This window comes from Rhinopithecus roxellana, chromosome 1 (assembly GCF_007565055.1).
Source record: "Rhinopithecus roxellana isolate Shanxi Qingling chromosome 1, ASM756505v1, whole genome shotgun sequence".
Classification (NCBI taxonomy): domain Eukaryota; kingdom Metazoa; phylum Chordata; class Mammalia; order Primates; family Cercopithecidae; genus Rhinopithecus; species Rhinopithecus roxellana.
The window spans coordinates 50413314-50427584 of NC_044549.1; the positions used below are offsets into that span (position 1 = coordinate 50413314).

The 14271-nt window shown below is 59.7% G+C and overlaps 1 protein-coding gene across 3 annotated transcripts in view; it reads right to left on the minus strand.

Moving 5' to 3' along the window:
• PLXND1 (plexin D1) overlaps window positions 1–3650 on the minus strand; it is a 53126-nt gene extending 49476 nt beyond the window's left edge. For 2 of the 3 annotated variants that reach the window (XM_030930953.1, XM_030930607.1), the window contains exon 1: window positions 2047–3650. In XM_030930953.1, coding sequence (XP_030786813.1) covers window positions 2047–3357 — 1311 coding nt within the window. In that variant the 5' untranslated portion in view covers window positions 3358–3650. The remainder of the gene's footprint in view (window positions 1–2046) is intronic. The other variant, XM_030931357.1, reaches the window with a different exon arrangement.
• Window positions 3651–14271: the final 10621 nt, after the last annotated feature.

The following is a 14271-nucleotide window of genomic DNA, read 5'->3' on the forward strand; positions in this document are numbered from 1 at the left end:
TGTGTCCCTGGAGAGGCCCTGTCCCCTTAGGTAGAGAAGCCCCAGCCCCCCTCAGCTGGGTGAGTCACTGCACCGAGGGACCAGACCGTGGGAACCAGAACAGTTCTTGCCAGAGGGGGAGGGAACCCTGGGCTGGCCTGAGGAATCCCACAGATCAGCTCACACCAAAGGGCCCGGACACAGGGCCTGAAACTACCGGAGGAAGGCCCTCAGCCCACAGGACACTTCTCTCCGTGCAGCGACTCCCCACTGAGACCCCCAGTGCCAAACACAGTTGCTTGGGAGATGAAGCTCTGGGGTGGAGATGGTGGATGAACCAACCATGGCACTGGGCAAGCAGTCCCGCCACCCCTGGACTGTCTGCCCTGCTCACCCACTGTGACCTTTACTTTCAGGGTGGCCAGCCAGATGGTGGGCAGCCATGGGAGCCCGACCTCCACCTCGGGAGAAGGAATCTGCATTTTCTCAAAGGCCCAGTGTTGGGCCCGCCCACAGGAGAATGGTTAATCTCATGAAATTCTTGTCACAGCCACAGAGAAGGGACAGGGTGGGGCCCCAAGAATGGCTCGGGATCACCACGAGAAGGCTGAGTTCTGAATTTTGCTGATGGAGATGCAGCTTCCTAAGGGAATGGCAGGCAGTGGAGCTGAAGCGGGCTCCCCAGACTCAGATGGGTGGAGGGTGTGGGAAAGTCCCCAGTGTCATTCTGGAGCCTCATTCCTCAAGGTGAACCATGGGGATCAACTGACCCGGCTCCCAAAGCCAGTGTGAGGAGCAATCCCTTGCCATGAACTTCCTTTAGGGGAACCACACCAAGTCCCCTCCCACACCCTTGTCATGTCAACACACATGCTGATCCCCTGAACCTTGCCCCCCTTGCTACTGTCCAACCCAGCCTCAGACACCTGGGCCCCATACCCGCCTGGACTCCTCCTCATTCCCCACTGAGCCCCACAGCCCTCTCCTGCCCCCAAAACACCCCTGTTCACATCCCTCCATTCTCCTGGCCCTGGCATCTGCCCACCCCAGCTGCCTGGGACTCCCCCAAAACACACACACTCTGAGATCCAAGTCCAGAAGGCAGCAAAGGCTGGACATTTAAAACACAGATGCTGAGGCCAGACAGGCTGGGTTCAAATCCACCTCTGCTAGTGCCCAACTGTGTGATCCTCAGCAAGTTACTTAATCTCTCTGCACCTGTTTCTTCATCTGTAAAATGTGATGAGAATAGAGGCTACCTGAGAGGGTTGTTCTGAGAACTGGGAATTGTGACATGTGATGCCCCTGGCTGGCACTCCACAAGTGCTTTTGTTTACCCCAGACTCCCACACCTGGTACATACTAGGTGCTCAGGAAATAGTTGCAGAATAGGTGAATAAAAGTTGGCCTCAGGCACACACCTGTTCGTGCACACAACCATGCGGACTTCTCAGAGTACCGACTCAAGCCCAAATACCTGGGTCCCCTGCCACACACGTCCCACTGCACACCTAGCTCTGTCCTGTTGTACCAGTGTCTCTGCTGTACACCTATCTGCCCTATGCGTCTTCAGGCCCCAGCTTGCTGGCACATAAGTCCATGCAGACATCTGCAGGGCCCTGGTGCACACCTGTGTGCCTCCTTGCACACCTGCCACACCCATGCAGGCATCACCAACGCGCAATGGTAGCTCTGACAGGCTCACACTGTGGCCCCAGAACACGTATTTGGTCAGGTATGCAGTCAATTACTGCGCCATCAGCATGCACCTGTGACCCCCACGTGCACACCTGAGCTTTATGTGCACCTGGGTACCTGTGGCAACTTGGACCCCTCCCAGTACGCCTAGGTATGCGCGCCCGTGAGCCAGCACTCACTTGAGTCCCTGTACTTGCCCACCTGGGCCATACAGGCGCCGGCAGTACCCCTCTGGGGACACCTGTATTCTTGCGTGCACACCTGGGTTCCCCGTACATCTGGGTCTCTGCACGCTCCCACCTGTGACCCGCTCAGCTCATGACTCACTCGGTTCCCGCCGCCGCCCCCGCCGCCGCCGCCCGGGTGTACCTGGATGTTGCGCTTGCGCTCGCAGGCCGGCCCGGTGCCCTGCACCACGCTGTCGAGCACCGCCACCACGTCGGGCGCCGGTTCCACGAAGCAGGCGGTGCGCGCAGCGCGGATGGCAGCTCGCACGTCGGCAAAGCGGAAGGCGCAGAGTGCGGCGGGAGCCGCGCGGGCCGCGGGGGACCCCTGGGGCCGTTCGAAGACAGCAAAGAGCCGCTCCCGGGCTGGAAAGACCGACACCAGGCGGCTGTAGAGGTCGCCGCGGCCTGCGCCTCCCGCGCACTGCAAGCCCAGCTGGATGTAGGACTCGGTGAGCTTCTTGGCGTCGCTGCCGGCGCCGTGGGGCAGGCAGATACGCGCCAGCAGGCTCCGCGCCTGGCTCTCCTTGTCGCCCGCGCGCGCCTCGCTGTTGAGCGCCAGGTACGCGTAGGGCTGTGCGCCCGGCGGCGGGTCGGGCGGGTGCAGGAAGGCGCTCACGAAGCCCAGCTTGTGCTGCTCCTTGGCGCCCTGCTTGATCTTGAGGATGTTGTCGTCGGAGGGGTTGAGGTCGAAGGTGAAGAGCTTGGCCAGGTCGCCGCGCGCGTCCAGGGAACGGATGGCGATCTCGGGCGTGTTCTCGAAGCGGTGGTCCTCCAGGCTGCGGTTGCGCGGGAAGAAGGAGCTGCCGTAACCGGTGTACGTGGCGCCCACCAGCAGGCGGCTGCCCCCCGCGCCCGCGGCGGGAGGCAGTACCAGCCCCACGGTGGACGCGTTCGGGTGGTTGGCCGCCACGTTCAGCATGCTGGGGAACACCGTGACGGGCTCCGCGGGCGGCGCGGCGGGCGGGAAGCGCACGGCCACGGCCGAGATGTTGCCCCGGCGCCGCAGCTGGCAGAAGCCCTGGTAGATGGACCCGCACACGACCACCAGGCCCTGGCCGGGGTCCAGCTGCAGGATCTTGTTGTAGTTGTCCGTGAGGCGCCGCGGGTGTTCGCACGAGGCCTGCGGCAGCTGCGGAGCGTGACACAGCGGGCTGTCGGGCACCGGGCCGACGGCCGCTTCGGCCTCCAGGCTCAGGTTGGCGCCCGACAGCTGATAGAGGCGGTTGACGGCCGCCAGGTACACCGTCCCCGCCGCGCCGTCCAGGGCGAAGTTGTTGGTGGGCGTGGGCGAGGGGAACCGACGCTGGATCTCCAGGGCGCCGGCCCGCGCCGCCCCCAGGAGCAGCAGCAACAGCAGCGGCACTGGGCACCGCGGCGGCGTCGGGAACGGCGGGGTGCTGGCGGCGGCGACCCGGGCGCTAAGGGGTGCGCCGCCCGCGGCGCGAGGAGCCATCCGGGCGTGCGCGGGCTGCGCGGCGCGGCGAGTGCATGGGGCGCGGCGCGGCCGGGAGCCGGGAGCCCGGAGGCGGCGGGAGGCGGGGGGCGGGCCCGGGCCGCGAGGCGCTTCCTGCCCGCCCCAGCCGCCCGCAGCCCCGGCGCCCGGGCCCGGCTCAACCTCGCCGCGCAGCCCGGGGGCGGGGCGGGGGCGGCTACGCTGCGGACACGCCCTCACTCCCCGCCCCGGCCCAGCCCCGCCCCGGGGACCCCCGCCTGCCCCAGGCCGCCCCGGGCCCCGCCCCGCCGCCCGCGGGTCCCGCCGCCCGCGCCCTCCAGGACCCGCCCGCGGCCCCAGGGTCCCTCCCCGTAGCCGCCGCTGCCGTCGCTCGCTGTCCTCGTTCTTTCCTCCCACTTGGCCGCTTGGCCTTCCTCGCCCGCTCCTGTTTTTTCTCTTTTCCGCCCTCTTCCCCATCCCGTCTCTTCCTCTCTCTGCGTTTCTCGTTCTCTGTGTCTCTCCGTCTCTGTCCCCACCCCAAACTCCGCGCGTGTGGCGCTTCTCCGGGTTCTGCCTCTGCTGCTTCTCCCTCCGACTCCGCTTCGCTCTCCAGTCCCTGGCAGCCCCGCCCCCGACCCTCTCTAGTTTCCTTCTCTCTCCTGCTCCGCTTTTCCGTCCCTGACGCTCGCTCCCTCTCTCCGTGGCTCCCTCTGTCTCCCTCTCGGACGCTCCGTCCCTCTCCCGGTCCCTCTGAGCTCCCCATTCCTTCTCCCTCTGCCTTCCCGAACGCTGTGTTGCCCCTCCACACTCAGCCTCCCTCCACCACCTTTCCCAGGCACTGTCCAGGCCTTCGCACCCCCAGGGCCAGCCAGTCGGGCCCCCCAGGCCCCATAATCTGTCCCCCAAACCTCAGCCGCATAAAAGGGATTTACAAGTGGCAGGGCCAGAGGGACCAGTGCTCAGGGGTCAGACATATAAATGAGGAAAACATGGAGAGGGGAAATAGTTCCGGCCAGTGGCCCACAACAGATAGCCAGAGCAAGGCCTTGGTCCTGGAGCCCACAGTTGCCTCCTGTGGAGACCCAGCCGCACCCCCACCCCTGGCACCCCCGCCAGGCACTTTCCCTAACATCCTCCCAGGCTTAGTCCCACACAAGCCGGCACTGGGCAGGGTTCTTGATCTCAGAAGCAGCAGGTGGGCACTGGCGTTAGGGGCAGGCAGCCTGGTTCCAAGGTCACAGCCCTGTGAGGACCTTGCGCTGCGGCTGCTTCACGGGGGTGCTCACACAGGGCTAGCCCGTGCCAGACGCTGTGCCAAGCACTTGCCATGTACGGGCTCTCTTTTTTTTCCTCACAGATACCCCTGAGGCTGTCGCTATTGGTAACCCGTCTTCCAGATACGGAAACCAAGGCTGAGGGGAAGGAACTGGCCCAAGATGCTCAGCTCATGAGGAGCAGAGCTACAGTGTTTGAAAGCAAAAGCCCTTCAACTCCGGCCTCTCAGAACGGGGCCTCCTATCAGATCCCCAGCTGCCACAGGGTGTCCGGTGGGCCTCACTCTGAGAGTAGCGGGGCCTCATTTTCCTCTTTCCCACCCAACCAGGAAGGAAGGGCAGGAGTATCTGTGTACCATGGGGCAGGGAGGAAAGGCTGGGCCTGCAGCCGCCCCCAACTTCCCTCAACACCCTCGCCTTCCTGCCATCCTGCCCGCCTTGTTCCAGACTCCTCAGCCCCGGCCTGGCCACTGCTTTGATGGCCGGGAGTGTTGAGCTGCGGGAAATTGGAGGCCCCCTCCCAGGCCCATCCACCCGCCAAGAGCCACTCAGGGGACTGCCCATGGGACTGTGTCCCTGTCTCCCTCTCTGGGTGGAGAAGGTGCACATCGTGCCATCCATGGGAGCCAACTGCAGAGCCCAGGGGGGTGCATAGGGTCTGCCTCCACGCCCCTCCTCCCCGCTCGCAGCCTCAGTGCCCCCACCCCGGTCCATCCGCTGGTCTCTCTGTCTTATCTCTTTCTCTCCTGCCCCCACCCATCTCTGTTCCTCTCTGTCTTGCTCCTCCCGTTCGCTCTCTTTGTCTTTCCTTCTCTCAGCGTCTTGCCCCCTTCCCTTTCTACTCTTCATCTGTCTCTATCTCTGCCTCTCTGTCTCCTTCCCTGTCCCTCACCCCCGCTCCCTCTCCAGCCCCTCCTCTCTTCCTTCCTGTCTCCCGCTCATCTGGCTCATCTTGCTGCATCCTGCAGCTCCCCCCACTGAGCCCTGAGGATAATGCTCAGTGTCGTCTTAGACCAGCGTGTGGTGATGATCCTGGGCACTTGGGACACAAGCTCCCTGCCAAGCTGAGCAGTGGGGTTTAGGAGCTGCCTAGGCGAGGGATATTCAGATCTGAGGATCCTCGCATCAACTGGAGGTGAGAAGTGCTGTGTGGTCTTGTGCGAGGCACTCGCCCTCTCTGAGCCTCAGTTTCCTCAACTGTAAAATGAGAACAATTGTAGCACAACACCTGACCCTGGGAGGGCATGCGACAGAGAATATAACACAACAGGTGTCAAGCACAGCACAGGCTCTTAGCAAACACCAGTTTCTCCCCGCCTTGTGGCAGTGAACCATGACCCCTGAAGCCCATGTTAGAGCTGGGAGTGGGGGTGGGGGGCATTGCAACAGAAGACCAGTGCTCCACTTCCTGTCCTGAGCCCCAGTGTGGCTAGCAGAGCCACGAGACAGTGAGAGTGAGTACTGTGCCCAGCACTGCCCTACCAGATCTTACACCATCCTTGCAGCCAGCTGACTAGGCTGGGGTCAGCAAACCCATTTCACAGATGGGGAGACTGAGGGGCATTAGCAAGGTAAGGATTCAAACCCAGATCTGCCTCCACATCTTATTATTTCTCCCTTCTATCCATTAACTGGGAGCACCATCAGGCCAGGATGGCTCATGGTAGCAGCCCCTATACCCCTGGCTGGGCAGAGGAGGTGCTGACAACTACTGGCTGAATGAATGAATAAAGGAAGGAACAAACTACACCTTCCCTGGCCTTACTAAGATGCAGTGAGGTGTTCTTCCAGAGGGAATTTTGGAGGGAACAAAGGGGAGATGAAGGGTACTCAAGAGTGGGGATTAGGTAGGACCCAGCAATAACGAACTTGGAATGAACTGACTCAGAATAGCCAACCCTAGTTGGTTATTCACACTGCAATTTGGGCCCTTTTCAGCTTTTGTTCAAGTCTGATTATATCAAGGAAAAGGTCTTGGTTTGAGGCTAATGTGTCTTTAATGACTGTAACATTTGTCACTGTCCCTTTTTAATAGAAGTTCTCAAACTCAGGACTGTTGACATGAGTGTGCTAGGATGTACTGATAGCACTTGCTTTGTATTTGCTGTTACTTTCTGGTTTTGGCAAGTGTGACTGGTTTTCCACGTGCGGTAATGATGTAAAGCTTCCTTGATAAATGCTTTGATTGAAGTCCTTTAAAAGTGAGTTGAAGACAAATGTGAAATAGGTGATAATCCATATGCCACCAATGCCTGAAATTTGGGAAATGTCCAGCAGTGCCTTTGAGGACGAGGACCTGGTGGCCGAGTCAGGGCAGTCTTGCCTGGGGCACGGTGGTCAGCGGCTAGGCTGGCTCGGAGAAGGCGGGCCTGGGCCTTCCACCCTACTGGCTGGGTCTCCCACCCTGTCCTGTCCGTTCTCGCCTCTGACTGCCCAGGGCAGAGCTGTGAGGAGACGGAGGAAATGTTTTTCTTCTTCAATTGGAAAAAATAACAGTGGGGCCAGGGCTGCGCTGGGAGGAGGGGGCTCCTGCCCTCCTGTCCCTGGGGCCTGGCCTCTGAGAACGTTTCCTTGCAGGAAATGCTCCGGCAAGGTTAACGCTTCAGAGCACTGCCTCATCCACAGGAAGGTGTTGGGAACGAGTCCTAGGGACAGCTCAGCACCCCCAGCCATGGGCCTAGGTGGTGCCAGGAGCCATCACTACTGCTTCTCGGTGGCTGGACCCATCTCATTTCCCTGTGGGAGCAACCCTGGCGGGGGGGGTCTTATCAACCCCCTTTTGCAGATGGGGACACTGAAGGTCAGAGTGGTGTGCTACTGGCCTGCAGCTGCACAGCCTCCAGGTGTCCAGGCCCTGCTCTCAGCTGCTGCATCCCTGTGCCCCTTGCTTGGAGCTGAGAGGCCTGACCCTAACCACCTGTATGACCACGGTGGCGCCACTGCTTCTTGGGCCTCAGTTTCCATATCTGGAAAGGGGAGCATGACCCGCCTTGGTGGGCCGCTGTGAGGATGGGGCACACGCGTGTCATCATGAAGTGTGAAGTCTGCTGACTTCCCGCCCTAGAGCCTGGGGCTCCTCCCCTAGGCTCCCATGTGGGCTTCTCCAGCCCGTCCTCTGAACCCCTCGGGAGGGCTCCCTCCACCCAGATGATGATGATCAGGGAGATCACCTCCTTTAATCACCCACCCAAGGGTCTCGAGGGCCTGTGTGATCATTCCTTCCCCTCTTCTCCTGAGCATGGACACTAAGGCTCAGAGAGGCCTAGAGGCCTGCCCGAGGTCACACAGCAAACAGGTGGCAAAGTGAGCCCTGCCCCGCTGCCCCTCCACACTGCATCTCCTGTCTTTGCCATTGTGCCCCACTGGTGTGACTTGGGAGGGGAGGGCTGACCCTCCAGTGGTGGCAGTGGCAGGAGACAGTACCCATCTTGACCGTGTTTCCAGACAGCAGTGCTGTGGCTTCTCCACTGTGGATGCCACTGGGGAAACTTCGAGGCTTTGCCACCCTTCACGTTCTAGGGACTCCTCTGGACCCCTGGAGTGTTCCCTCTCTGCCTCTTCTAGAGGAGGCGACCTTCCAGGTCTGGTTTCTGGGCCCAGGAGCGGTGGCCTGCCCTGGCCCTCAAGCCCAGCCCCCAGGGTGGTTCCCCTTATCTCCGGGTCCCCGTGGGGCTGGAGGAAATGGTTCTCATTTCTGTGTGTGAACGACGCCCTCTCCCGACTCTGGGCAGGTCCTTGCCCTCTGTGCTCAAGGGACTCATGGGCCGGGGTGGGGACCCAGAGCCCCGTGTGCTCACTGGGGGCGCCTGGGCTGCCGAGCCCCCACGTGGCCCCTTTGTGCTCTGTGAGTTGGATAATGGGCGGCATTCTCAGACGTCCAGTCATGGGTCTGGGCCCGTGAAAGGACCCGGGCAGCTCCACACTGAGGCCTCTGTCCAGCAGAAGCCACAGAGGGGCAGGGTCGCCGCGGGGGCCCCCACCCACATTCCCTGGCTGCCATCTCCAGGCGACAGCCGCCTGAGTGGGCTGGGAGGCGGGCACTCCCTGCACAGACAGTAGGTGCTTCATGACCGCATCCCCAGTGACAGGCGCCACGGGGAGCAGGGAAAGCCGAGGGCTGATGAGGACTGGGCGTTGTGTGGGTTGAGCACCTTCTGTGTGCTAAAGATTTGCCAGCCAGTCCTTACAAAAGCCATTAAACAGCTGTGTTGCTGACCCCATTTGATAGGTGCATAAATTGAGGCTCAGGAGATGAGGCCCTGGTCCTGGATTTGAACTGGTGTCTGTCTGACCATGACCAATCCAGTGGATGTTGAGTGAGCACCTACTGTTTGCCTTAGGGACACAACAGTGACCACACCCCACGGCAGGAGGGCTGAGGGAATACACAGGGGCGGATCAGACAGCCAGGCCAGCAGGAGCACGCGGGGCAGGCTTATGGCTGTGTACAACGTCACTGAGAATCCAACATGAAGGCCGTCTTCACTGTGAGGCCCGCCTACAGAGGAGGGGACTGAGGCCCCAGAGGAAGCGACTTGCCTGGGGCCACTGAGCAGCTAAAGTTGGAACTGGGATTTTCACTGAGGTCTGTTCTCAGTGTTCACCCCTGTTCTCCAGGGGTGGGGCCCAGTGAGAGGCAGGTGGGATCCCAGTCGAGGCTGTGGAGAAGTCATCCTGTGGCCCTGGATCTGGGTTCAGATCCCAGCCTCGTGCTGCCTGTGTGACAGGTGAATCTCTTCCCCCGCTCCAGGCCTCCATTCCCCCACCTGTGTAATGGGTATGACAGCCACTGCCTCTGCAGGCTGTGGGGATGAAATGAGGTCACCCCTGTAGGACATTTAGCCAGCACCTGACTCATGGCAAATAGTCAGTGACATTTTCTTCTTCCAATTATTGATGTGGGGAGGCGTTGCCGCTCCCACCGTCCCCTAGCTCTGACTTCCCAGTGCCTCCCTGCCCTGCCCTCGGGATGGAGGGAGCAGGCCTGGCTCGTGTTTTATCAGATGCACTCAGGGCAGCTCTTCTGCCCCTGCCCATCAAGACCCTTCCTGCCCCCTCCAGACCTGCACCCTCCTCTGGACCTCAGTTTCCTCTTCTGCAAAATGAGATAAGGCCTCTGGCATCTAACTTAGTTGGCTAATCAAGTTTGGTCTTTACTGACAGCGGGGGCTGGGTCTTTCCTCAGTGGCTTCCTGGAGTCTGTCACTGAGTGGGTGCTGCCCCAGGTACCTCAGCCTCCTCAGTGCCCCCTGACCCCCACCCCGGCAGAGCAAGTGCATAAGCTTATGCTTCATAGCAGGTACCAAAACAACGGACACTTCTACTGCCCTTCTATGGGCTAGGCCCAGTTCTAACCCCCTTGCACATATCAATGTATTTAAACCTTACAATAACCCTACTGTGAACATACCTATGTACAGGTGGGGAAACTGAGGCAGGAGGTGAGGTGACTTGCCTGAGGTCACCAGCTAGTATGTCGTAGAACCTGGATTCCAGATTCTTTCTTTTTTTTTTTTTTTTGAGATGGAGTCTTGCTCTGTCGTCCAGGCTGGAGTGCAGTGGTGCGATCTCGGCTCGCTGCAACCTCTGCCTCCCGCGTGCAAGCGGTTCTCCTGTCTCAGCCTCCCAAGTAGCTGGGATTACAGGTGCACACCACCACGTCCAGCTAATTTTTGTATTTTTAGTAGAGACAGGGTTTCACCATGTTGGTCAGGCTGGTTTCGAACTCCTGACCTTGTGATCTGCCCGCCTCAGCCTCCCAAAGTGCTGGGATTACAGGTGTGAGCCACTGCACTCAAACTGAGTCCTTGTTCTTAATGAACTTGAGTCTCTATGGCCCAAGGCCCCAGTGCCAGTGGGCCCCAAGGGGTTCTCTTAAGTCTTGGGCTGACACACACACCCCACTTCAGACCTGTTTCCACCCTGTAAGTCTTCCTGGCCCCCTTCATGCCCCAGTAAACATCTGAGAACTGTTTTCTCACCTTCGATGCTTCCTGGGAGACCTGGATGGGAATGAAGTCATCCCTGGAAGCCTCAGGGAGGCTGGGCAGGTGTGGGCTAAAATCCAGGTAAGCCTGCTTCCCGACCAGGCCTCTCCCTTCTGGCGGCCCCAACCTCACCACTTGGTTCCAGGCAATTCAGTGGGGACTGACAAGGCCCCACTCATCTTCTGAAACTGCTGCTGGGTCTGGAGAAGGAAGGGCTGCCTGCAGCGGGGTGAGTGCCTGTCACGAGTATGCAAGGAGCAGGCCCTAGACATGGCCCCACCTTGGACCAGCTGCACGATTCTGAGAGCCCACTCAGACCAAGCACTTGCTGTGTGCCAAGCACACTCCCCGCTGGTATAATCCTAACCACTCTAGGATGGAGCAGTGGAGGGGCCTCACCCATACGGTCACACACAGGACGTACACGAGAGGCTGGCATGGGAGAGCAGGGCCCCGGAATACCGTGGTCTTACTGGCCTGATGGCCTACATGAGCCCCTAAAGAGAACCCAGTGTCCAGAAAAGGTGTTTCCTCTCTTGTTTTCTGAGTGAAGTTTTTGCATCCCTCAAGACCCAACACAATTTCACCTCCTCTGGAAAGTCTTTCCTAGTGAACTCCTAGGCATCCCTCAAGACCTAGTCTAAATGGCCCTTCTAAGAAGACTTCCTTGAGCGTCAAAGCAGTAATAGGAGTTCCTCCACCCACTTAGAGCTCCTCCCATCAAACTGCGTATCACCCAGTGTGAGGGCACGTGTCTTTCCCAGTGCACTGGGAGCGCTTCCAGGGTGGGACACACGGTCACTACTAATAAATGTTGGGCTGGGCAGATGGCTGCCAGCACCACCCCAGGACATGCCCCCCCAGCAGGCAGGATGGTCATGTTGGCTGCTGGAGAACCCCTCCCTGGGCAATGCCAGGCAGACACTGCCAAAGCGACCTCCCTGTCCCCACTGTCCTTTGGCCCTACTGACTGCCTCTCATAAAAGTAGGCCACATCAGCCCTCCTGCACCACCTGCCTCACCTGGGACACCCACTAGCCCTCAAGGTGACCTCTCACACCTGATTCCTGGTGGAGTTCTGAGGGTCCTGCCCCTCATCTCGTGACACACAAGCAAAACCCTGGGCAGAATAGAGCACTAAGCATCACTCCTCCTCCCTCCCTCCCTTCTTCCTTCCTTTCCTCCGTCCTTCAGAAAGAACCCTTAACTAAGCACCTACTATGTGCCAGGCGCTGGGATATCATAGTGAACCCACAAGCATGGTCCTTGTCTTCAGCCCTACCCCAGGGGGCAAATAATCTTTAACCAAATAACTCAAATAATTACATAACCACAAAGGAGCCATACCAGATGGTTCTGGAAAAGTTTTTCCCAAGGGGACTCCAGCCCATCTTCTTCAGGCCCCTGGGGCTGAGATCTGCAGGATGCGGCAGAGTCAGGAGGGTGAAGAGAGCCTTCCAGGCAGGCACAGCAAGGGCGGAGCCCTGGAGGTGCGCCTCAGCAGGGAGTCCTGGAGGACAGAGGCCCATGTGGGCAGAGCAGAGGAGGGTGGGAGGCCAGCAGCAGGCTGGTGGAGGATCCAGGGCTTGTTCTTGGGGGTATTAACTTTGAGGGGGTCTCAACCACCAGCCCAGCCTCTGGACACAGACGCTCCACAGTCACTGGGTGCGGGTTCCCCTCTGCAGCCCACCACAGGGATTGTTATTCCTGTGCACACTCGCAGAAGTGGGAGCTGCCGCTCCAGGCTGATGGCTCTGAAGGGGTAAGAGCCTTCCCAGAGCTGTCCAGGAAGGGCAGGGGCTGCAGCACACTGGCCCGGCTCCCAGCCACCAAGACAGAGGCATTAGGGGGCCCGCCCTGTAGTGAGCTTCTTGCACAGCCTGTGAGAGCCCCTGTCTCAGGGGTACCCCATTGTGTGTGTGCGTGTGGGCATGAGGGGGTGGTCTGTGCAAAGATGGGGGAGGCGTGCATGTGAAGAGAGGTGTGATGTGTGTTCCTGTGCATGGGGTGCACACTGGGGTCACATGCCCACAGATGGGAATTCCTGGTATGTGGTGGAGGTGACGGTACAAGCCAAGGTCTGCATGGAAAACAGGCTGATGGGAGTGGACTTGCATGAGGGCTGTGGCTGGGAGCCAATACCTGCCGGGGCCCCGGGTCTGTGGTTCACCCTGGGGGTTCGGGCCTTGGAGGCTATCGGGACCTTTTCTGTCAAGGCCACTGACTGGTCCTGCTGCCCTGTGGCTGAATGAGGGGCTTCTTCATGAAACACCCATTTTTATGGTCAACCTCAAGAGCCTGATCTCCACTTTGAGGCTTCAGCCTGACCTTGGGTGGCCCTGGATGATCCAGTATCTGATCTGACGTGCTCTAGCCTCCGACCTTGAGTGGTCCAGCTTCTGGCCTTGGGGGGATCTGCCCTTAAGCTAGGGCAGCCCAACCTGTGAGTAATAATCACTCTGGATTTCCCTGGCCAGAGTCCTCTCAGTGGAGGAACTTGGGACTGGTTCTTTTGGGACTTTTGGGTGACATCATCCCTCCTTACTCAAGAGCAGCCTTACAAGAACCACAGCTGGGTATCTCGGGATGAGCCACCCTCTTTCCCCTGTGGCTTCCCCTGTGACTTCCCCACTCCTACTTAGACTCTGAGTCCTGAAGGCCCAGAAGTCCTTGAGTCCCCTAGTCAGTGTGGGATTCAGTCCCACCAGGCCCCTGAACTTCCCTCCTGCCTTCTCCCCCTGGATAAGTCTCCTGGTGTCTCCAAGACTTGGCTCTGGCCACTCCTCTTCCAGGCAGCCTTCTCAGCTCTCGCAGGCTGGGTTAGGCTTCCTCCTCCTCTACCCCCACAGTTCCCTAGACTTCCACCATCCAAGCACCCACACCAGGTGACACTGTCTCTGTTGCTCTGGCTTCTCTGCCAACCCGGAGGCATCTGAAGAGCTAGGTCCTTTGGGAACATACCTGTGTTCCCCCATCGCTAGGCAGAAGGTTAAACTCTAAGCGGGCTCATGAGGGTGAATGAATGCATGAAGGAGCAAATGAGAGAGGAGATGAATGAACGTCCTCCCAACATCTTCTGGGCTGGTGCCCACTCCCGTGTAGCCTTCAGGGCAGCCAATGGGGAGGCAGCTTTGACCTTCTCCCCTGGCCTCCTGTGGTATCCCCACCTGCCACTCACCCACCTGTCAGAGAAGGTGACCACCCACACCCTGGCCTGAGAAGGGTTTGTGTCTCTAAAATACAGGTTTTCCAAGGAGGACGTGACTTAGCTGGGATGAGATGTACAGGACAGTCATGCCAGCGTCACCTCCATTGCCCCAGCTCACAGCCCCAGGTGGAGAGGGGGAGGCACTTTGGGGTCCCCATGCAGCATAGGAGGCTGTGGAGCCAAAAGGATCTGGGTTCAAATCCAGCCTTGCCCCTCCACACGGTGGGACCTTGGACAGAGCCTTTTTCCCATCTGCAAGTCTGGGGTGAGGCTGCACCTTGGCGGCTCACAGGAGCCCAGTCATCCCTGGCACAGCCCACAGTGCATGGCAGAGTCAAGACTACGAGGTGTGAGGTGGAAACATACTTGTGGAGTCAATGCAGCTAATGCTTCCTGAGGCCACCGTGAGGACTCTGACAGCCACCCTCAGTAAGATGGGGGCCAAGGAGGGTGCCGGGCTGGGAGC